Raw genomic sequence first — 22,006 nt, forward strand, 5'->3', positions numbered from 1 at the left:
TCCCAAACCAAATCTCGCTTCTCAGAGTAGGAGTGCTGATTTATGATCAAGTCCCCCTTGTAATCTTATTCATTGTGAGCTTGAAGTCAAAACTGATCCTAAGTCAGTACTTCTACTACTCTGACAAGGTTGATACTATATATATGGCCTATGGCAGGGTTTCCAAAACCCTGGTTTTTGCCCTACCACTACAGAGCTGATTCAAATAATGAGAAAGATAGAGAGTGAGTGAGAATCAATTCACCTGAACAAGTATGTCAGGGGTAGGCAACGCTGGTCCTGTAGTGCCGCAGGCACTTCATGTTCTTTGTTTAAACGACCTGGAAGACCAGGTGTGTTGACTTTAGGCAATCACTGAACTGATCAATTAGCTCAGTTGGTCAGGTGTGGTGCCTAGTTGGAACAAAATCCTGCAGTACCTGCGGCACCCCAGGAACAGGGTTCCCGACCTCTGCCGTGCTTGTTCTTTTGCCTGCAACACCTTCAGAAATCCTTTTTGGTGATGCAAATTAGGCACACCTTCCAATACAAAATGAGTCGCTAACCGTTGGGTGATTCATTTACACATTTAAATTGGGTTGTGACATGTATGTGATATTTCACGGCTATTTAATGAAGAACAGTGTTGCCTTATGACTACTGTCCCTTTAAAAGACAGTTTGAAGTACCAGCAACACCAAAAGCAGCTACAAGATGGTGCCAGAGTCTTCAACATCATTAGTTTTACTGTAAAGGCAGTGTTGATAATGATAGTTGTGCACTTTGGGGACTTTTGAGCTTGGTTTTGTGTTAAAATCGTTGATGTGTTTTAATGCACTTTTTTTTCATTATTGGATAATACATGCTTGTTATCCTTATTGTGTGCCCTATTAGGCATATGTACAGCCCTTATTTGCCTATCTCACCTTAATATGCCCACAACAACTTCTGATCAAATGCTGAACTGGTGGAGTATTTAAATCACATCATAATGGACTTTAATTGCATGAGGTTGTTCATTATATTAAGGTCAATTTGAATAATTATTCGTACCTTTAACATCTCGGGGTCCATGGGGGGTGTGGGAGTGAGAAACGTCACCTGCTGCGGCCCGGGATAATTGCCGCGTTCAAAACAACTGGGATTTCCGACATAAATGCGCTCAAAACAACTGGGAACTCAGAAACAAATGATCCCAGACTGAGAGAAATCGATTTGAACGTCATCCAACTCGGAATTCCAACTCGGTAACTTGGGCTTCTTTCTAGAGCTTCAACTTTCCTACTTGAAGAGCACCTACTTCATGATTTGACATCGTATTTTTTCGAGTTCACTTTTCTTTTTTCTGGCAATAGAAGCGCTCAGCATTTTGCGTGCAGACAGGTGGGGAATTTTACCGGGAACTGCTCTTTCCCCTATTTCCTCTGGGGGCGCGATTGAGGACAATAACGGCGACTAATCCGAGATTACAAAATCCGAGATTACAAATGAAATAAAGTGGTTTCCCCAAGGGTACTTTTGGAAATGTGATGGTTCTATGTGGAACCACAATGATTTAAAGAACCCTTCGAGCTCTTCAATGGTTCATTACTGTTCACAAAAGGGTTTTTTGCTCTTTTAGGGAAAATTAAAACATAGTGAAACGGCTCATCAGAATATGTTGGGTCATGGTATGCGCATTGTTATTTTTGTGCAACCGTGAGTGAGAGTGTCATTCCAGTTTTGTAATCTGTTACATTGTGGCATTATATGTAACTGTGGCCGGTAACGGTGTTTTTTGTATTAATTGAGAACGTTGTCGCAATTGTTCTCAGGGATCCGCAGTTGTTCCAGAGGTAGTTCACTTCATATTCACCTTGTCAATTAACACAATAATAACACATAAGGAATGTTAGCAATACGATATGGCTGACAAGAATACAAAATAAAAAACGTCGGTTCTTCAAAATGATCTAGAAAGAATCGTTCAAAGTGAGAAAGATTCTTTATGGAACCATTCTCCACAAAGTTAAATAAAGAACCGTAATAAAGGCTGCTATATAGCCCCAAAAAGAGTTGCAACCATAGTGGAACCCTTTTGTTGGTGCTATATAGAAAACATTTGAATGGGTCTTTATAGCACCGTGAATGTTCCGTGTAGAATATTGAAAAAATGGTTCTATATTGCACCAAAAGGTTTCCGCTACGGTTACAAGCCAAATAACCCCTATCTGGCAGTATACAGATCCATTGTTTTGTGTGTGTATATATATATATATCTGCAGGCACCTCCTTCTCCTTTTGGAACAGCCTGTGTGTAGTCACTCGCATTTATATCCAAGAGTGCGCGAGGCAGGAGGCGGACTGAGGGCGTGAACGAAAGAGGAAGGGAGAACGGGAAAGCCACCAGAGCGCGGGACAGCACAGAGAGAGAAAGCCCTGTCAATTGAATTGAAAGAGAGAGAGGCCTGTCCATCCAGATTTCTCCATCTCTAACCCACTCCTCAATCTCACTTTCTCGCGACTTTCGGGTCTGTCCGATTGGTCATCGAGGGTTTATTCTCGTTAACGTGATCCATACCTGCCCCGAGTTTTTTTTCCAGCTCCGAACCATTCCGCCATTCACCAGTGATGTCCAAGAAACGGCCGACCGAAACGGGGCTACGGGTGTTACACCAGCAGGCTGTGGCTTCACCGGGCAATATGGCTTGCCTTGCTCGTTTCTCACCGGATTGTGCTGAAATAGAATGCAGCTAATTTGGGTTAAACACAGAGTGAAGAGATGTCGGTACCGTTGTTGAAGATCGGTGTGGTGCTGAGCACCATGGCGATGATCACTAACTGGATGTCGCAGACGCTGCCCTCGCTGGTGGGGCTCAACACCACCAAGATCACCGCGGAGAGGGCAGGCTACCCGGACAGGAGCACCGGAGTAAGTGTTACCACAACTTTTCGTTTTTCGCGGCTTCATTTTGGCTGCGTATTATTTACCCAACTGTTACTTATTTAATTTTTATTCGCTCTCATTGGTTCATTAATTATTAAACGTATAAAAGCCCTTCTCTTTGAGCTCTTTTTGTTTTTTGCTTGACAGGGACACTAGTGTATTTTTATGTTGTGCTGTCTGTTTCCAGCGCTTGGTTGGCTCTCAGATCTTAAAGCAAATGGAATTGCAGAGGCATGGTTGATATCGTCTTTCTCAGTTTGACATCACTCGAGAGAGAGAGAGAGACTAGTTGTAGGTTACTGTATTTTCGAGGTGAGGCGGGGGTAGCGCGCTGAGGTGGAGGAGAACAAGGGCGCCCGGTGGAAACTGAGAGCGGTAATGGACTTGGGTGCTGTCATTGATAAAACGCTGCAAGGTGAAAATTGAGTGAAAATGAAATTTCGCGGCCAGACCTCTACAGTGAAAGCAGCTGGGTTCATATTTATCCACCGGATTTCAGGCACCCTCAGTGGGGTCTCTGATTCTCTGATCATCGAATGAAAAGCGCACCCGATACATAATTGGGTCCTGTTATTACTCGGGACAGAAGGCTTCTTGTCTTTGTATCTTTGTCAAGCACAATCTGACCTTTTGGTTAATCGAAGAAAATGTAATTATTTATTAAACATTAATAGGCTAATTCTTCGTGAAATAAATGTTGAAACCTGTAGAAAAAAAATGTATATGTGATTTTACGCAATGAGGTTGAGTAAGAAATAATTAATAAAACGCACTCCTTGATAATGGTTTACGTTTTTTGTCAAAAAGCTATTTGATTAGAACAAAAACCATTTCAATAATTAAACCACAAAACAGTACTATCTGGTCCGATATAAAGGCTGCACTGTAATGAAGTGCCGACATATTACAATATTACATCGTCATTTTCGCTTATTCCATGACAGACAAAATGTTGCGTTATTACATAGCAATAACTAGAGACATGTGTTTAGATAATACACGGCTCTGGTAATAACATCCGTGTTTGCACTCTGACTTTGAGCTGTTCTCCTGTGGGATTATTGATTTTTTTTTAAAACTTCCTCTAAACCATGCACACACAAAATCTAGGGGGTACAAAGTACATGAGGACGGCTGGGGGTGAAATTGGAGAATTTGACATTTTTCAATCACCTGAAATAGCTTTTTCTTGTAGTCTAGAGCCATAATCATAATGCTTAATTATATGTATAAAAATATAAAATAAAAAGTATATAATGACTAAAATAACCATTTGAGCTCTTCAATGGTTCCTTACAGTTCACAAAAGGGTTCTTTACTCATTTAGTGATAATTAAAATGTAGGACAGGCTTAGAATATTGTTGTGTAACCGTGAGTCAGAGTGTCATTCCAGTTTGTCTCATGTGTTGTGTTAGGTCAGTATCTGCGTTTAGTTGTTCGAAGTGCTTTGTGAAAGACTCATGTATGGTCTTGTTAATCAATTCTTTCTTCAGGGACCCCCATCTGTTCCAGCGGTAGCTCACTCGGCTCAACTTGTCGATTAACACAGTAATAACACCTATGGAATTCTAAAAATATAATATGGCTGACCAGAATAGAAAGAAAACGGATTGTTTTCGAAATAATCTATAAAATGACCTTTCATGTTGAGAAATGTTCTTTATATCACCAAACAGGTTCCATTAAGAACCTAATTAGCATGGTTCTTTATTGAACCTTCAAAAAAGGGTTCCCGCTATGGTTACAAGCCAAATGACCCCTATCTGGTGTTATTTAGAACCATTATTTTCTTGTGTGTAGTTGACCATCTACCATTTTCATTATATTCAGTCAATGCCTCTGTGAAGTGAATATGGAAAGGTTGCCAGTTGCCTTTAAAACATTCACATTTATTTACCACACTTTTAAGTTAATTGTTGGTGACCTTTTTGGTTCCCTTTAGGGCTCTAAGGTAGGGATGACAAACTGCATCCATGCACTATCCATTCACTCTCAGCAGTACTATGGCCACCGGACATTTGACTCAGGTTAATATTCACTATTGGAATAGGCTTCTCTTGCACCCTGGTCATGATGTACAGTTAAACGATGGATTGTGGAATGAGTGTGTGGATTCAGGATCAGGACACTGTTGGCTTTTATGTACAGTAGTAATGAAAGTGCTACGATTTCAGATTAGTCCTGCAGATATGTAATGGAGAGAGAGAGAGACTGAATGGAATGGAACGCTTTCAGATGAACAATGCAGATATGTATTGGCTATTTCCTATGTTCGTGCCACCAGAACTGTAGATACATTTACATATGGAGCCAGTCTTTGGCTGAAAGGTTTTGTGATGACTAATTTCTAAGCTATCTGCACTCCAAAAAAATGCTGTAGTTATTTTTGGCCAACCGTGAGAGGGAATGCCATTCCAGTTAATAAATTATGTTGTATTGTCAAGGAATTACAAGGGTTGAGTCAGTCAGTCAAAAACTTGGTGGAGAGTGTGGTGAATCGGTGGTGGCGATGATGATGTTGTCATCTGTCCTGCAAAGTTAGGATGTGTTAGTTATTCTGTGAGAGGTTTTGTTCTGAAAATACTGTGGTCTATTATGACCCAAGCTTATGGTCATGTTGCAGCAGTGTGTAGGAGGGAGATGTAACAAGTGTGCAGGAGGGCACGAGACGAAGGAATGCGTCGTATCGGTGGAGAAAGTTGTGTGTTAGCTGTGGCGGTGCCCATGGGGCTGGAGACCGGGTCTCCAGTGAGACAATAGGCAGGTTGAGGTTGCCCGGGTCAGAGTAGTACAGACAGTATTGTATACCGAAGCAGTGAAGAGAGTGGTAGAGGAAGATGGGTACAGCGTGGGGGATCCTGAGAGGATTTCTGTGAGTAGGAAGAGACCATTAGAGAGGGATGGGAATAATATGCGCTTCAGTAAGGTGGGTTTCTTAGCATTCATAGACGTGGTTGTCAACTGAACCGCAGAAATGCAACGTGAGTCACAGAGAATTTGAGGTTGTAGTGGCAGCTGCAGAGAAGTCCTTGGGTTTGTGAGGTTTTACTGCAAAAGATTTGCAGGGGGTGTTGATAGGTAGTTCTTTCCTCCCAGACCTTTGGCCTGGAGGAGGATTAGATAGGGTTAAATAATGGAATTAGGGTAGTGTTTTTTTAGCGAGGGCTAATAATTGTCAGGGTCATTTTCCTTTCCCCCCAATTTTGTATTACCGGAAGTTAGTAGTAGGTGGCGGTGTATGCAACTAGAAGTTGGATGCGAACCGCCAACCCAATCCCAAAGTAGAAGAAGAAGAGTCAGTGAAAGGAACTTGAAGAGGACTCGTGATGATTTTTTTGCATTTCTTCTGTCCAGAGGGCGCGGGCGCACACAGCCACGCACATTGGGACAATAACTATGACTTGCTTTGCTCTTTGGAGCAGGGTGCCATTAAAAGGAGTGATGGTGTTAAGTGCTGAGGAGGATCAACTGAAATGGAAGATTCCAGGTGTATGTGACGCCCGCCATTTGGTGCGACGCAGACCCAGTGGAGAGCGTGGTGAAACAGAGAAGACACTGTCTGTCCTGCTGAGTTTTTAACCTGGCAGCCATGGTTATCAACTGTACAGCAGAAATGGAACGTGAGTCACAGAACATAAACGTTGTGGTGGCAGCTGCAGAGAGGTACTTGGCATTACAAGATTTTACTGCAGAAGAGTAACAGGGGATGTTGATTTGGTAGTGTTCTGTCAGCCCAGGCCGTCGGCCTACAAAAGTGTCCGTGCTCAACCTTAACATGTGTTGACTGTACAACAGAACAGATTAACTTGGAATGACATTTACTAAAAAAAATTACTATCTGTAAGTCATGCCCCGACTAAGCCATGCCTCTAGTCTTCTGCTCTGACCCGGTGGATCATAGCTCAGTAACCCAACTAAGTGAGTCAACTGGCTGGGTCAAACATAACCCAACGTGTTGTCTGTCCACTATTTACCCAACACTGGGTTGTTTTTAACCCAGCATTTGTTTGAGTGTGGGCCTCAGCTGGTCAATCACTCAGGGACAAGGATAGAGACATGTCACATCAACACCGTTGTCAGATCCCTATCAGATTGTGGTCAATTGGTTGTGAGATCAGCACCACATTCTTTGATGACCTCTCAAGCTTTGTAGGATTCTGCATACCCAGCTTTGCCCTGTCTCAATGTGAACATGATTGTACTGTGTTCATTGTTTAATTTTGACAATTTCACACCTTATCCTTGTATTGTTAAATAGTTGGACACCATGGCCTCCCGGGTGGCGCAGTGGTCTAGGGCACTAGCTGTGCCACCAGAGACTCTGGGTTTGCGCCCAGGCTCTGTCGCAGCCGGCTGCGACCGGGAGGTCTGTGGGGCGATGCACAATTGGCCTAGTGTCGTCTGAGTTAGGGAGGGTTTGGCCGGTAGGGATATCCTTGTCTCATCGCGCACCAGCGACTCCTGTGGCGGGACGGGCGCAGTGCTCGCTAACCAGGTCGCCAGGTGCACAGTGTTTTCTCCGACACATTGGTGCGGCTGGCTTTTGGGTTGGATGCGCGCTGTGTTAAGAAGCAGTGCGGCTTGGTTAAGGTTGTGTTTCGGAGGATGTGTGGCTTTCGACCTTCGTCTCTCCCGAGCCCGTACAGGAGTTGTAGCGATGAGACAAGATAGTAACTACTAACAATTGGATACCATGAAATTGGGGAGAAAACGGGTTAAAATATTTAAAAAATATTTAAAAAAAATAGTTGGACATCAATAACTTTGATAATGTATACAATCTTGAGTATTTCAAGGTCTCGACCAGTTCGATTGGCTGCTGTTCCCCTCTGTTTGCATTTGATGATTGGATGGAGCGGGGTGGGAGGTTGGAGGAGTTTAACAGTTCTCATCATGGCCATATGTCCCCGTGCTTAATCCTTTGTTCGTGTGCATCCCACAGAGAGACATTATGTAAGTGCCACTGTGGAGAGACAATAAACACAGAGTACTGAGGGTTTAACACAGCTCCACCACTCCAAGTGGTGCTATATGTGACCACAAGCCTACAGTGTATGTTTGAAATGTGTGGCCACGCTAAGCCAATGCAGTCAGAAAGCAGGTGAGGATGGAATTTTTCCCCGAACACCTACCCACCCTCCCTCCTGCTCTCTCTATTTATCTCTCTCTCTTTCTTCCAGGTGTTGCCAGCGAACCCAGAGGAGTCGTGGCAGGTGTACAGTTCAGCCCAGGACAGTGAGGGGAGGTGTGTGTGCACCGTGGTGGCACCGCAGCAGTCCATGTGTTCACGAGATGCCCGCACCAAACAGTTGAGGCAACTGCTCGAGAAGGTAACTACACGGAACAAAATATATAAACGCAACATGCAACAATTTTGAAGATTTTACTGAGTTACAGTTCATATAAGGAAATCAGTCAATTGAAATAAAGAAATTAGGCCCTAATCTATGATTTCACATGACTGGGAATACAGATATTGTATGCGTCTGTAGTAAGGTAGGGGTGTGGATCAGAAAACCAGCCAGTATCTGGTGTGCCTCATGCAGTGTGACATCTCCTTCGCATAAAGTTGTTCAGGATGTTGATCGTGGTCTATGGAATTTTGTCTCACTTTGTCTCACTAATGGCTGTGCAAAATTGCTGGATATTGGCGGGAACTGGAACACACTGATCCAGAGCATCCCAAAGAAGCTCAATTGGTGACATGTCTGGTGAGTATGCAAGCCATGGAAGAACTGGGACATTTCTGGGACAGCTTCCAGGAATTGTGTACAGATCCTTGCGACATGGGGCCGTGCATTATCATGCTGATATGAATGGCACGACAATGGGCCTCAGGATCTTGTCAGCGCTTCTCTGTGCTTTCAAATTGAGTTCGTTGTCCGTAGCTTATGCCTGCCCATACCATAAACACACTGCACCATTGGGCACTCTGTTCACAACGTTTACAAACTGCTCACACACACAGCGCCATACACATTGTCTACCATCTGTCTGGTACAGTTGAAACTGAGATTCATCACTTCTCCAGTGGCCGTCGAGGAGCATTTGCCCACTAAAGTCGATTACGACGCAGAACTGCAATCAAATCAACACCCTGGTGAGGACGACGATCACGCAGATGAGCTTCCCTGAGACGGTTTCTGTCAGTTTGTGCAGAAGTTCTTCGGTTGTGCAAACTCAGTCTCATCAGCTGTCTGTGTGTCTGGTCTCAGATGATCCCGCTGGTGAAGATGCCAGATGTGGGGGTCCTGGGCTGGCGTGGTTACACGTGGTCGGTGGTTGTGAGGCCGGTTGGACGTACTGCCAAATTCTCTAAAAATGACTTTGGAGGTGGCTTATGGTAAAGAGATGAACATTACATTTTCTGGCAACAGCTCTGGTGGACATTCCTGCAGTCAGCATGCCAATTGTGTGCTCCCTCTGGCATTGTGTTGTGTGACAAAACTGCAGATGTTTGAGTGCCTGTATTGTCCCCAGCACAAGGTGCTGTGCAATGATCATGCTGTTTAATCAGCTTCTTGATATGCTATACCTGTCAGGTGGATGGATTAGTTTCACTAACAGGGATGTAAACAAATTTGTTCACAAAATTTGAGAGAAAAGCTTTTTGTGCATATGGACATTTCTGGGATATTTTATTTCAGTTCATGAAACATGGGACCAACTCTTTACATGTTGCGATTATATTTTTGTTCATTGTATTATTACTTCATGTCCAAAGCAACACTAACCAATGACCTGTCAAGTCTTGCCTCACAGACTTCAATGGAATTATTCAACTACCCCACCACCACATAACCCACAGACAGCAGCCCACACATACCAGCAGCAGTCCAAGACAACACACTACTTCAGCACCCTGCCTTAACTTGTTCAGCACCAGCTCCACAAAATTGACCCAAATTTACTCCTGCAAAAATGCTGGGTAAAAAAACAAACACACATTAGTTATTTAGCATTGTTTTCTTTAACATGCATTAACAATAAAACACAACAGATGAACCTGAATGACATTTACTCTCACGGGTGGCCAAAAATAACAATATGAAAGCCACGCCCATACTAAGACACGCATCCAGTTTTCTTATCTGACCTGATGGATCATTGCTCAATAACCCAGCATCAACAACCCAACTTTAAGTAAACAATGGGTTGTTTGTGACCCAACTGACTGGTTCAAAATAACCCAACATTTGTACGTCCAATATTTATCCACATTGGGTTATTTTTAACCCAGCATTTTTGATTGTAGCTACACTGTAAAACCATGCAGCATGTGAACACTTTCCTAACGTATACGTCAGTGTTTAAAACTTCAACATTAGGCATTTAGATTAGACAACAAGTGTTCTCATCTTAAACACAGGCGTTTAAAATGCAAGATTAAACATGATAGTCAGCTGTTTCCTGTCAGTTTCCAATCAGGAGAACACCTACTGTATATCTCCTAAATGATCCGATTTCAAACACTAGTGTTTACTTTCCCATCATCCTGTTTAGAGTGCTTTTAGTCATTACAAAGTGATGTTCCATAACTTTTATTCAGATCAGTGTTAGGAATGTCTGTCACCTTACCTACATTTCAGCGAAGTGAATAGGACATTTGATTCAAGAAAACTTTTCAATCGCATGGTGTTTTTGTTACTCGTGTTGAATTCATTTCCGTTAACTCTTTCGGAGTGAAAAAGACGTGGGAAGGGTGCCACGATCATATATTTCTCAGCGTGATTTGTTGCAGGTTGATTTTTTTAGAGCAGTTTGTCTTAATATCTATTGATCTTATACTATACAAAGATAAATAACTCAACATTTTCTAAACTAATCCAATCACTAAGGGTTTTGATTTATCGCGCCCGTTGCTGAGATGGTTGTTCCAGTTTAGATGGTTTAGGTACTGTAATCGTCTTTGTTATGTCCGCCATCATAGCAGTCATTCTGAGTGCAGGTTGTGGGTGATAAGATAATCAGGTTGTTGGATATTCTCCCACTGGTTTGATTCTGATAGTAATTACTTACTGCTTCACTGACTTGTTGGTTTTATGGAGCCTGTGAGTCAGGATTTTCAGATGCGAATGGCCAGGATAGCTGATTGCCTTACGAAATGTATTAAATATGGTCATAAAGGTTTTTACATTCAATTGAAATACTTTCACTTAGGCAGTCACGCGAAGGCTTCAGGGGTAGAAGGTTCTGAATGTAACAACCATGTGCCTCTCAGTAACAAACACAGTCATACTGTAGGTGGGTATTTCTTACATTCATTTGAAAGGCATGCTGGCAAATATGCAAACACAGCTTTACACCCTACCTACAGTGTTAAAATAACATCCCCAGTGTTAAGTGTTTCAAATCTAAACACTGTGTCCTGAATTAACATGTTCTTGCGTTTAAAAAGTGTTACAGCGAATTAACGTGTTCTGGTATGTACAATCTAAACACTGTGATGCATTTGGATTGGAATTCGAAATGCCTTGACGTGCCTAAAAAAAGTTTCACAGAAAAGTGTTTGGTTGTGTTTAGATGGTTGTCACCCACACCCACCTGTGGCCCCATCCTCATCCACCCTGTTGTTCATGAGACAAGAATGGGAACCGGGAACCAGTCAGCCACTATTGAGTTCCATGGAAACCTCCACGGAGTCACCATGGAGTCACTATTACATCACCGCACACTAGCCAAACAACACGACAGATGATGCAAGCCAGCTCAATGCACATACAGTGCAGCAGGGATTTACACACTCGGTCCTGGGGCCCCTCCCTGGGTGCACGTTTTGGTTTTTGCCCTAGCACTACACAGCTGACTCAAATAACCAACTCATCATCTAGCTTTGATTATTTGAATCAGTTGTGTAGTGCTAGGGCCAAAACGTGGGGGGCGGCACAATTTGGAAAACCCTGCAGTACAGTGCTTAGAGAAGGAACAATTACCAAATGTTTGTGGTATTCATGATGCATGGTTTCTGCTGTTTTGGCTAGCAAATGGTAAAGATAATCTCAAAATAACCCAGAGTGTATCAGAACAGTTGGTGAGTGTCCATAGTATTGCTCGAGCTGCCAATAAGTATGATTGACGCATGAAGAGCTCACAAAGCTAAGATGTGCTCTGCAGAAGTCAGACTCTGAGCCCAGACCATAGAAATAGAATTGCTAGAATGGGCATCCTATTCAAGTCAATGTTCTGGGATGGAAGAATCGGTGGCCAACTTTGAGTGTAGGCATACCCATCTCCATGTCTTCCCTGTTCTCCCCTATGTAGGTCCAGAACATGACCCAGTCCATCCAGGTGCTGGACCAGCGGACACAGAGAGACCTGCAGTACGTGGAGAAGATGGAGGTGCAGCTGAGAGGTCTGGAGACCAAGTTCAGACAGGTGGAGGAGAACCACAAGCAGAACACTGCCAAGCAATACAAGGTACAGCAGCAGACCAGTACACCTACACCCACCATGCTGGGGCTATAGGGGCCATCACCACCACCACTCATCTGATCAAAACCACCTCCATCCACCATGGATTGGTTTATGTGTGTGCCCACTGCCCACTCTGGATATGGTCCAGCATCAGATGATAAACAACGACATTCTCAATCAAAGTCGTGGATGTGCTGGGCCCTTCACAGATAATCAATGGAGAGCACTCCCAAAAATGTCAATTTCAATACTTATGTATTACCCATGCATGTTTGACGGATGAGTATTGATATTGAACCATTGGAGTGCTGCATATTTCCTTCTTCTATAGTTGGAGTGCTTTTCATATTCTCTAGGAAAAGCTCTCAGAATTGAATGCATCAGTATGTGTCAAAATGAACTGTATTGGGACTTAAGACTTTTGAATAGGAACATTTGGGAATCTCTCTTACCGAGAAACAGTCTTCTTTCTCCACAACAATAACCATTACAACAACAACTACCACTGCCACTAATACTAGTAACAATAATGAATTATAGTATATGAGCTGGTACTGGGGGGATTCTAGACCATTCAGTGGGCACATGCAAAAACTATCATCAACCAGATATTAATTCATTGCTTAGCTCTCCTTCCTTCCTTCCTTCCTTCCTTCCTTCCTTCCTTCCTTCCTTCCTTCCTTCCTTCCTTCCTTCCTTCCTTCCTTCCTTCCTTCCTTCCTTCCTTCCTTCCTTCCTTCCTTCCTTCCTTCCTTCCTTCCTTCCTTCCTTTCTTCCTTCCTTCCTTCCTTCCTTCCTTCCTTCCTCCCTCCCTCCCACTGCTTCCTTTTAAATGATTATCGACAATCCAAGTTTAGCACCCCTTTTTTGATTGATTGATTTAACTAATCAATGAAAGAGTAGATCCACCAGTAAGGTCATAGCTAACCAACTACACCTTTTAAACCACATAATCATTAAGCTACACCTGCACATTGGTGTTACTTTCCTGGCACTCAGAAAAGCACATTTGTACATATTGTACGTCTCAACATAAACAGCCGTGTCGATGATAATTTGCGAAACAACAATTTCCACCCCCTGCACTCCTTTCGGCGTGTGTACATTTCCAATGCATGCCCCCCACCTTCATATCACGAATGCAAAAATCAAAGCCTGTTTAACATGTTCTCTAATCCAGTGTGTGCATTACTGTGTGTGTTGTTTTGTATCTGTTAGATAGGTTAGTGAGCTAGATGTCAAAAGTATGTTATTTTCTTGCTTGCAGGGCTAACTTTAGGACATGTAAAGAGAGAAGAAGAGGCAGGTCAATCCCATGTTCCACCTGAACTGGGCTACCACAGTACTGAGCATCAAATAGTTTATGATTGACCTTTAGCACCTTTAGTACTACTACTAAGAAACCCCACCTACCGCCTTTCCCAACCAGCCAGTCTACCTACCTATCTACCCACCACTGGTCACTTCCTGCATGTTACTGTTGCAATGTTTTCCATCCAAAAGCGTTTTCAAAAGTAAACATTTCGTTATTTACAATGATTGATATTGTTGTTTGGATGATTATGATTATTGTTGTTTTACTTTAGTTTTTTTTTTGTCTATGTATATTTGGTCACTGAAGACTCCCACGTACTTACAAACATTAGTGAGGATAAAATCCCAGACACTTTGTTGTGTGTGACATGTCGACGCATGTAACCTTTTGGAGATGTTGCATTTTAAACGATGATGACCAATAAAGCGCTTTCCCAATTGTTTCCTGGTGTACTGGGAGCTTGTGTTTAACGCAGTGGCTCGTCTCCATTAGGATGGAGCCTCCTGCTATCTCGCCGATACGGTGGAACACACACTGGGTTTGTTCCCTCAGACACACACACACACACACACACAGGTACAAACACTGTACACCCACACACACACTAACAAACAGGGTGCTGTGACAGAGTTGTGTATTGTCAGAGAGTCAAGATAGGCAAGGCTAGAGTAGTCAGGGCCAGATAGGTGTTTTATCTTTTTCTTTTTTTGCTGCTTTTTTGGAGTCTCTTATTTTTTGTTCGCCAAAAGCATGACACTGAACCCAGCTTATTTTAATCCTTTCAGGCCATAAAAGCGAAAATGGAGGAGCTTAGGCCGTTGATACCAGTGTTGGAGGAGTACAAGGCCGATGCCAAATTGGTATTGCAGTTTAAGGAAGAGGTCCAGAACCTGACGTCAGTTCTAAGCGAGCTCCAGGAGGAGATGGGAGCCTATGACTACGAGGAACTCCACACCAGAGTGTCAAATCTTGAGGAGAGACTCCGAGCATGCATGCAAAAATTAGGTAGGCGGAGAAAGCTTCTGACACACACTCACACGCTATGGCTGCGTTTTACACAGGCAGACCAATTCAGATCTTTTGCCAAATAATGGGTCTTTTGACCAATCAGACAGGCTCTTTTGACAATAATTGGGCGAAATATCAGAATTGGGTTGTCTGTGTAAACAGCCTTTGCACACTTCCAGTGTTCATGGACAAGTTCTTTATAGTTTTAGACTAAAGTGAGAGCTTCAGGCACATGTAGTACACACCTCAGAAATGTTCAACATCAAGGCGCACAGTGTACGCAATGGATACACAGTGTACGCAATGGATACACAGTGTACGCAATGGATACACCTGAAAAGAAACACACAATCCCTTTTTTTAACACACCTTAGCTTCTTCAGAGATCTCATGAGCGGACAAAACTATCACATACATGTTATCTGTGCATTATGTCTATCTTCCACACAGGTGTTTCAAAACAACTGCTTCTCAATACTCTATAGGCCCACCTTTGTTTGATCTCATTTTAAGAAAACAGGATCCCATATGTTTGCCAATCTAGCCTCTGTTTAGCCAATGTGGTGTAGGTGCATTTGATTGACAGCATAGATGAGTTGTATGCACAACCTACTCCCAATTTTAAAGTGTGATTCACTTTTTTGTAAACATATTCTGTCACGCGTGTGCTGAACACACACACATTACTTCCTCTCTGCAACCTACACACTCTCACTCTCCCTCATTTTCTATTTCATGTTCCCCCCCTTTATTTGACAGTGATGGCCCCCTGCTTACTACCAGTACATGATTATTCGAGCACCGGTCGTGGTGTCGTCACTCACAGCTTGTGTCCTCAAATTGGCTCCCTTTTTCCTGTAACACCTATAGTGCGCTACTTTCGACCAGAGCTCCAAGGGCTCTCTGGTCAAAGTAGGGCACTATATTGGGAATCGGGTGCTATTTGGGACACACGAGGAGATCAATCCATGTGCAAAGCCTCTTATCTATGTAGAGTTCTGTGAGGATGAGACACAACTGCAGGAGACAGTCCACCCAGCATACAGTAGTTACCAAACAATGAAATTAAATGATTTCACCGCTCTTAAAAGGAAATGCCAAAAATGGCTAAAACATTCAATTGCTAAAACATTGTAAAATATTCCACTATCTCTGTCAGGTCCACATTGGGTAGACATCAATAGAAACATAGGATCTATATTACTTCCTTTTTTTATTGGATGATGGTTCTTTTTCATTCCTTAAAAGTCAATAGTCTGATCTCTGCTCAGGCAGTGGCAGACAAACAGCCAGACAATGTTCTCTCTGCTCCCTATACTCTAGGCCTACTGTCTTTAGTCATCCTATTTAGCTAGGCTAGCCTGCCTAAGTAAGCTAGGCTAGCCTGCCTAAGTAGGCTAGGCTAGCCTGCCTAAGTAGGCTAGGCTAGCCTGCCTAAGTAGGCTAGGCTAGCCTGCCTAAGTAGGCTAGGCTAGCCTGCCTAAGTAGGCTAGGCTAGCCTGCCTAAGTAGGCTAGCCTGCCTAAGTATGCTGCAGGGCTGTCTGCCCGAAATCATTTGACTAGTCCCCGTCACTCTCTCTCTTCATGGTGCTGTGTACTTTCCTCTCTCATGCGGTCTGTGTGTATCCAAGGTAACGCAGCAGGCATAAAAGTGTATCCTAGTGATGGGTTGTTTGGTTGCAAATGGCTCTTTTTGAACGACTGTTTTTGGTGAGGCTCTTTTTGGTGAACGTCGGGAACCGAATCCCTTCGGTGAAAGAGCCGTTCATTTGGCTCCCTGATTTCCATACGTGCTACTGCTTTTTGAGCGCAAAACAACGTTTTTCTTCAGAGAAGTTACAAAATATCTCCCCTTAGAGGGTGAATCATCACTGCAGAAACAATAAATAGTGGGGAGAGCGCATCAACCTGGTCCATGCCGATTTTGTCAGTGCCTTAAAACAGGCCATCTAATCATTTTGCCAGGTAAAAAGAAATGAACTCTCATTTCATGATCTGACATAATGGTAGCCTACCTTTTGGGCTTTACATTAGAGATTTGCCTTTTTTTTAAATTGTTCTAGATGTTTGTTTTTTTTAAAACGAAGAGCCATTTGGGAGCCAAATGAGCTGTCACTTTTATGTGAACGGTGCCAAATGAGCCGGCTCACTGAAAAGACTCGGAATGTACATCACTAGTGTAAAAAAAACAGGCACAATGGATTATGGTCGTTGTAGTTAACTACCATGTTTCTGCGCTGAACTATGCTGAATATTTGCTTCATGAAAACTATAACTCCCTTCAGACCAGTGTCCCACTCTCTCGTGAATGATTCAATTTCTCTCCAGAGAAACAGCGCATTGGGCTCAGAAAAAACATAACTAAATGGAATTTAGGACTGACCTGAGCAGGGTAAACAACTAGGTTGGCACCACGAAACAGCAAATGGAGGGGAGAGAGATGGAGATAAAGAGAGAGAGAGAGAGAGATAGAGAGAGAGTGGAGTGAATAAGAGATAAATAAAAAATACTAAATCATAGAGCGACTGACAAAGAGAGAGGGCAACTCCGGAAAGGAGAGACATGAGGGAGTGATGGAGAGGGGCATAGGGAATAAGTGAGCATGGAGAATTAGTGAAGGAGAGAGGTAAAGGGAGAGAAAGAGAGCGAGAGAGAGAGAGGGAAGGTGAGTTAGAGCTAGAGCGAGAGAGAGAGAGAGAGCTGAGGGAGAGGGAGAGATAAAGAGAATGGATCGCTGAAGGCCTTTCCTTCAGGCTGTTTTGTGGCAGATAGAGTAACAGTAGCTGTGACGTTGGCGACACAATGGCCATCCATCACGGGGACATGGCATCTCACAGGGATATAATCAAATAAATAAATCATCCTGTAGTGCTCCGGTTGGGCCGGTGAGGTCCCTTGTTCTGTAGGACAGGGCGAACGTGCAATAGCTCCTGTCAGACCTGGGTTTAAATACTATTTGATATATATTTTCAAATTCTTTAGCTGGGCTTGATTGAGCTAGAGTAGTTGCAAAAGTGCCAGCCCCGGCCATCTGGCACTCCAGGCAGGCTAAAGCAAACACTATTTTTGGGTGAAAGATTTTAATTAGTTTCTGAACCCAGGTCTGACTCCCGTGTGTGCCATCACAGGGAGTGTAACGACACCATCACATAGTGATGGATTGAGCAGAAAGGCAATCTCACCTAGGTCCCCAGGCACCGACAGCTCTCTCTCTTTCACTGCTACACATAGCCCGGCTATACCTACATCTCGCCCCCTATCACTGCTTCACATAGCCCCCAGACACTTACATCTTTCTCTATCACGCTCCGTCTCCCTCCCCCTCTCTCGCATTCTCTTTTCTATTGTCTCTATATTTACACTCTTAGAAAAAAAGGTGCTATCTACAACCTAAAAGGGTCCTTCGGCTGTAAGAGAACCCTTTGAAGAACCCTATTTGGTTCCAGGTAGAACCACAGAAGGTTCTTCATGCAACCCAAAAGAGTTCAACCTGGAACCAAAAATGGGTTCTACCTGGAATCAAAAAGGGTTATCCTATGGGGACAGCCGAATTTCCATTTGGTACCCTTTTTTTCTAAGTGTAAACATTACATCATTGCTCTTCCTCTTTATCACTGCTGTCCTTTCTCTTTCTTGCCTTCTGTTATTTATCTCTGTCTCAGTAGACAATCCTCCTACTCTCTCCTATAGTCCTTCTTTCTGACCCCAGCTCACTATATAAAACCTAAAGATAATAAAAACCAGTCTCTCTCTCTCTCTCTCTCTCTCTCTCTCTCTCTCTCTGAAATATCTCTGTTCCCTTCACACTAGGATCAGGCTGTTCCCTCTTTTGTGTGACCACGTTCATTCACTGATTCGATAATCCTCAAATCATCATTCCATTCCACAATGACTGACTGATGGTGTTTGGGTTATTTCAATGTTATAGTCTAGTGGTGATTTCCATTAGATTTCCCCTAGTCTAGCTCTGGTTGGCTGGAGCCATATTCAGGCCAAGAGGGGATTAGATTAGACCCGATGTGCACATTTCTCCCAGAGGTCCAGACCAAAAGGTAATCTAAAGATAGGAACGATTAGAGGAAATTAATAAAGAAATAAAGGTCCAGATTATTACTATAGTTTGGTACCCCCACTGAAGTGTTATGTAAGGGGCTGATGGTAGTGGTGCTTGTTTGCCCATGTGATGTCGCGTTTGTCTCGCTGCTGCAGATGCTGAGGTGTCATAGTCACAGCCATACACGTGAGGGCATGGACAAATAATACACACACACACACACACACACACACACACACACACACACACACACACAGGGAACACACAGGAATGTGCACATTGTACGCATACCTCTCTACTTGATATATGAAATGTTTTATTTTATATAACCAATGTGCTAAAACACACAAATGATCCAGTTTTCACATCAAAAACATTCAAAGTGTGACTGTGAAGAAAAGGAACAGAGTTGTCACAGAAATTGTGAGAGATGAAGATGGTCATGTGAGGGTGAAAGGAAAAGTAAAAGAAGGAGCAGAAATCTATATAAAAAAACTCTCTCTCTCTCTATATATATATATATATATATATATCCTATAATTGCATTTCATAACCACTTTATTGCCAGAGAGAGAATGGGAAAAGGAGGGAGAGAGGGATAAAGGTAGGGAGGGCAAGAGAAGCATAGAGACAGCGAGAGAGAGAGAGAGAGTATAGTTGGGGACGGGACCAGATAGCAGAAATGAAGATATAGTGAGAAAATGAGACCTTTTAAATGTATAGATTTGTTTTTTACCATTAGCATACAGAGCAAGTTCAGTGATATTTTTTTTAAATGAGTTTATTTATATCGAATTCACCTTTGCCTCGTCAAAACAAAGTGTTATGTCAATTTAACAAAATACTGCCTTTCAAATTAAGGAACAATAATGTCAGTGTGTGTTTGAGCTGTTTGCTCGTTAGCTGACATTAAGATCTAACCACAGAATCGAGGTTGTTCCCCGTCTGTTTCAAAATAACAGCCCATTAGTCCAACTACCTGGCTGTCATTGGGGAGGGAGGCACAGCCGAGCGTTCAGAGCTAGATATGTCATCTTCACATTGAGGTGTTAATCAAGCCTAATTAACGACATGCTCCGCTCACACAGCTTAGAACAAATGGAAGCAGGAGCAACAACACAATCCTACACAACTTGAATAACAATGAAATCTCTCCCTCTCTCCATCCCTCAGACACACACACAGACACAAACATAAGCACAGACTACCAAAGACCATTACAGGACCTTTATTCTCTCAAGATGGCAGACAGATGGAGGAACCAACATAGACACACACAGCAATAAAATACACACATACCGTTCTCCTTTTGTGATTGAAGGCTACAGGTGCATGTTTTGTAAATGATGTTATAATGTGCAAGTACAACATGCTTTCTTTATTACAGTACGCTAGATAATATAAAAAAATACAGATGTGCCCTTGAATGCTGAGTCTATGAGAAGTATATGTTGTATCTATGAGAGGTATTTCTATGTCCGTTATTCCTTCACAGCATGTGGGAAGTTGACGGGCATCAGCGATCCTGTCACCATCAAGACGTCTGGATCCAGGTTCGGATCCTGGATGACTGACCCTGCAGCACCGGAGGGAGATACACGGGTAAGACACAGACAATCAATCACATTTATTTAGAAAGCCGGTAGGGTAGGAAAGACATATCAATTCATGATATCTACCAGTAAATGCTAACTAAGGCAACAATGGATATGCAACCAGGTATTGAAAAAGTTTAGTCCGCATCAGGGGCGTAGACATGGATGGGCCTGGGTGGATCGAGGCCCACCAACTGGGGAGCCAGGCCTTTACAGCCCCACCCAATCAGATTGATGTGGTTTAAACATTGTTGTGGACTTAGACCATCAACATTTTTTTGAAAATCTGAAAAATCTTTCGAAAGACAAACAAGAAAACCATAGGAAAACATAGGATCTTTCACACAGGGTGCCTTTCCATTGCTGGGCAGGCCGTTTGGGAATTTTCTGGCAAAATTAGAGTATTCCCACTTCTCCAGGTACCACTACAACACTGCATAGGGCCGATGGAAAGACAGTAGTCACACACAGCATGATGTTAAAGGATAAGCAGTCCATAAACCTCAACATAATAAGCCAGTAGGTACCAATCATCAGAATACAAAAACACAACCATTAACTATTTCCCAATCTAAATGTACAACTATTACTTACCATTGCAAAAAACACATTTCACTTTTATCACACAAAGTAACCAGTGAATTACAGTTTAAAGTAGACAGCCTCCTGAGTAGCGCAGCGGTCTAAGGCACGGGTCCGATCCCAGGTTGTGACGCAGCCGGCCGCGACCGGGAGACCCATGAAGCAGCGCACAATTAGCTGAGCGTCGTCTGGGTTAGGGGAGGGTTTGGCTGGCCGGGATATCCTTGTCCCATCAGGTTCTAACGGCTCCTGTGGCGGGCCTGGCGCCTGCACACTGATACTGTCGCCAATTGGATGGTGTTTCCTCTGACACGTTAGTGTTGCTGGCTGAGGACGCTTGTCTCTCAACCTTTGCCACTCCCACTGACAGTGTTTTAACAACTATGCAGATATGAAACAAACAAACAATCATTATATCAGTCAAAAATATCAAATGACCAGTTTATGCTACAAAAACAAACTTTATAAGAAACTTTAAAAATAGGTTATACTTGACTCAATGTTCCATGACGTACACTAAGGCATTGTTGGCAGAATAGATGGATGCAGTTCAATGCATGATAAATATAATTCACCAATAAATGTCTTGGTAATCCCAAAAATGTTGCTATCAGGTTGTAAATCACAGCTGGCTTGGTACATGCTGCTTCCATTTGGGATGCACTGTTTCAGTTTCAATGACTCAATATTCTGGACAAAAATGGACAAATGTAACTAAGGCCAATACAATCAATGATCACAAGTCAGTCAAAACGTGGCTAATAGACTAGCATATAAACTCAGCAGAAAAAGTAACTCCCCTTTTTCAGGACCCTGTCATTCAAAGATAATTCATAAAAATCAAAATAACTTCACAGATCTTCATTGTAAAGGGTTTAAACACTGTTTCCCATGCTTGTTCAATGAACCATAAACAATTAATGAACATGCACCTGTGGAACGGTTGTTAAGACATTAACAGCTTTACAGACGGTGGGCAATTAAGGTCACAGTTATGAAAACTTAGGACACTAAAGAGGCCTTTCTACTGACTCTGAAAAACACCAAAAGAAAGATGCCCAGGGTCCTTGCTCATCTGCGTGAACGTTGCTTAGGCATGCTGCAAGGAGGTATGAGGACTTCAGATGTGGC

The 22,006-nt window shown here is 42.9% G+C and overlaps 1 protein-coding gene across 2 annotated transcripts in view; it reads left to right on the forward strand.

The window, feature by feature from the left end:
- Window positions 1–22,006, forward strand: part of LOC112230894 (noelin) — a 51,463-nt gene that overhangs the window by 21,138 nt on the left and 8,319 nt on the right. Inside the window, exons 1-5 of one of the 2 annotated variants that reach the window (XM_024397257.2) lie at window positions 2,310–2,890; window positions 8,087–8,236; window positions 12,168–12,323; window positions 14,421–14,640; window positions 20,194–20,300. In XM_024397257.2, the coding sequence (XP_024253025.1) occupies window positions 2,741–2,890; window positions 8,087–8,236; window positions 12,168–12,323; window positions 14,421–14,640; window positions 20,194–20,300 (783 nt within the window). In that variant the 5' untranslated portion in view covers window positions 2,310–2,740. Of the gene's footprint in view, window positions 1–2,309; window positions 2,891–8,086; window positions 8,237–12,167; window positions 12,324–14,420; window positions 14,641–20,193; window positions 20,301–22,006 lie in introns of those variants that run through there. The other variant, XM_024397258.1, reaches the window with a different exon arrangement.

This window comes from Oncorhynchus tshawytscha, linkage group LG33, assembly GCF_018296145.1.
Source record: "Oncorhynchus tshawytscha isolate Ot180627B linkage group LG33, Otsh_v2.0, whole genome shotgun sequence".
Classification (NCBI taxonomy): domain Eukaryota; kingdom Metazoa; phylum Chordata; class Actinopteri; order Salmoniformes; family Salmonidae; genus Oncorhynchus; species Oncorhynchus tshawytscha.